The 1,952-nt window shown below is 61.8% G+C and overlaps 1 protein-coding gene across 1 annotated transcript in view; it reads right to left on the bottom strand.

Annotated features, from left to right (window-relative positions):
• Nucleotides 1-366, bottom strand: part of LOC121364579 (putative tRNA (cytidine(32)/guanosine(34)-2'-O)-methyltransferase) — a 3,216-nt gene extending 2,850 nt beyond the window's left edge. Inside the window, exon 1 of the mRNA XM_041487963.1 lies at nt 190-366. Coding sequence (XP_041343897.1) covers nt 190-310 — 121 coding nt within the window. The 5' untranslated portion in view covers nt 311-366. The remainder of the gene's footprint in view (nt 1-189) is intronic.
• Nucleotides 367-1,952: the final 1,586 nt, after the last annotated feature.

The following is a 1,952-nucleotide window of genomic DNA, read 5'->3' as shown; positions in this document are numbered from 1 at the left end:
CACCCTCCCACCCCCGCTGCCCCGTTCCCGGTTTCCCGTTCCCGGTTTCCCGTTCCCGGTACCCTGCAGGAGCTGGAAGCGCTGCTCCAGCTGCAGCAGTTTGAAGGCGCGGCGCGCTCTCCAGCCGCCCTCCTCCACCCCCGCTGCCCCGTTCCCGGTTTCCCGTTCCCGGTTTCCCGTTCCCGGTACCCTGCAGGAGCTGGAAGCGCTGCTCCAGCTGCAGCAGTTTGAAGGCGCTGCGCGCTCTCCAGCCGCCCTCCTTGGCCAGCCGGTAATAAATGTCCCGCTTGTCCTTGGAGGAGCGCCCCATGGCCCTGCAGGGGGACACCCCAAACTGCCGGGGACACCCCGGACACGGGGACACCATTAACGGGACACCCCAAACACAGGGACACCATTTACAGGACACCCCAAACTGCCGGGGACACCCCGGACACGGGGACACCCCATTAACGGGACACCCCAGAAAGGGGGACAGCCCAGACACAGGGACACTCCAGAAGCAGGGAGAGCCCAGAAACGGGGACACCCCATTAACGGGACACCTCGGGATTGCTGGGGACACCCCAAACACGGGGACACCCCATTAACGGGACACCCCGGGATTGCTGGGGACACCCCATTAACGGGACACCATTAACGGGACACCCCAAACACGGGGACACCCCATTAACGGGGACACCCCATTAACTGGACACCCCAAACACGGGGACACCCCAGAAATGGGATACCATTAATGGGACACCCCGGGACTGCTGGGGACACCCCAAACACAGGGACACCCCAGAAACGGGACATCATTAACGGGACACCATTAATGGGACAGCCCGGGACTGACGGGGACACCCCATTAACGGGACACCCCATTAACGGGACACCCCAAACACAGGGACACTCCAGAAACGGGACACCCCAAGCACAGGGACACCATTAACGGGACACCCCAGAAACGGGGACACCCCATTAATGGGACATCCCAAACACAGGGACACCCCAGAAACGGGACACCGTTAATGGGACAGCCCAGGACTGACGGGGACACCCCGTTAACGGGACACCCCAAACTGCCGGGGACACCCCATTAACGGGGACACTCCAGAAGCGGAGACACCGCTCATGGGCGACACCCCGAAACTAACATGGGGACACCCCCGAAGTGACGGGGACACCCCAAACACGGGGACACTGTTAATGGGGGACACCGCTCATGGGAGACACCCCGAAACTAACGGGGACACCCCAAGACTGATGGGGAGGACACCCTGAAACTAACGGGGGGGAGGACACCGCTAATGGGGGACACCCCAAAACAAATGGGGGGGAACACCCCAGAAATGGGGACACCCCATTAACAGGAACACCCCAGAAACGGGGACACCCCAAAAACGGGGGGCACCCGCAAACGTGGACACCACAAACGGGGGGAACCCATAAATGGGGACACCCCATAAAGGGGGGAACCCATAAAAGGGAGGAACCCACAAACGGGAGCACCACAAACGGGGGGAACCCACAAACGGGGGTACCCCCAGCCCCAGCCGGGGCTGTAACACCCCCGCCCGTGGCGCTGCCATCTCCGCACAGTTCGTTATGTGCACGCCCTATTATTTATTTACCGGTTCTGCCGTTTGTTTGTAGGTCCTACCCCAAACAAACCGTTGTTTATGTGGGGGGGCACACACAAATGGGGGGTTCCAGGGAGATCCGTGGCTCCCACACCCTCGAGTTACGGGGGCTGCCCAGGGGCTGCTCACACCATTACAAACCCCTCAAATCCCATTAACTGAGTTCGCGTTATTTTTTAATTAAATTTTACATTCACCACAAACCCTCACCGAGCCACTGCGCATGCGCCGCCTCGGCGTCACCGCCCCCGCCGGCGCAACCGCCGCGCACGCGCAGCCCCGCCCACCCCGGCGCGCGCGGCTCCCCCTCCCCCTCACAACCTTCCC

The sequence above is a fragment of the Pyrgilauda ruficollis genome, unplaced genomic scaffold (assembly GCF_017590135.1).
Source record: "Pyrgilauda ruficollis isolate IOZ18807 unplaced genomic scaffold, ASM1759013v1 scaffold857, whole genome shotgun sequence".
NCBI lineage: Eukaryota > Metazoa > Chordata > Aves > Passeriformes > Passeridae > Pyrgilauda > Pyrgilauda ruficollis.
This window is presented reverse-complemented; position numbering and strand designations above follow the sequence as displayed.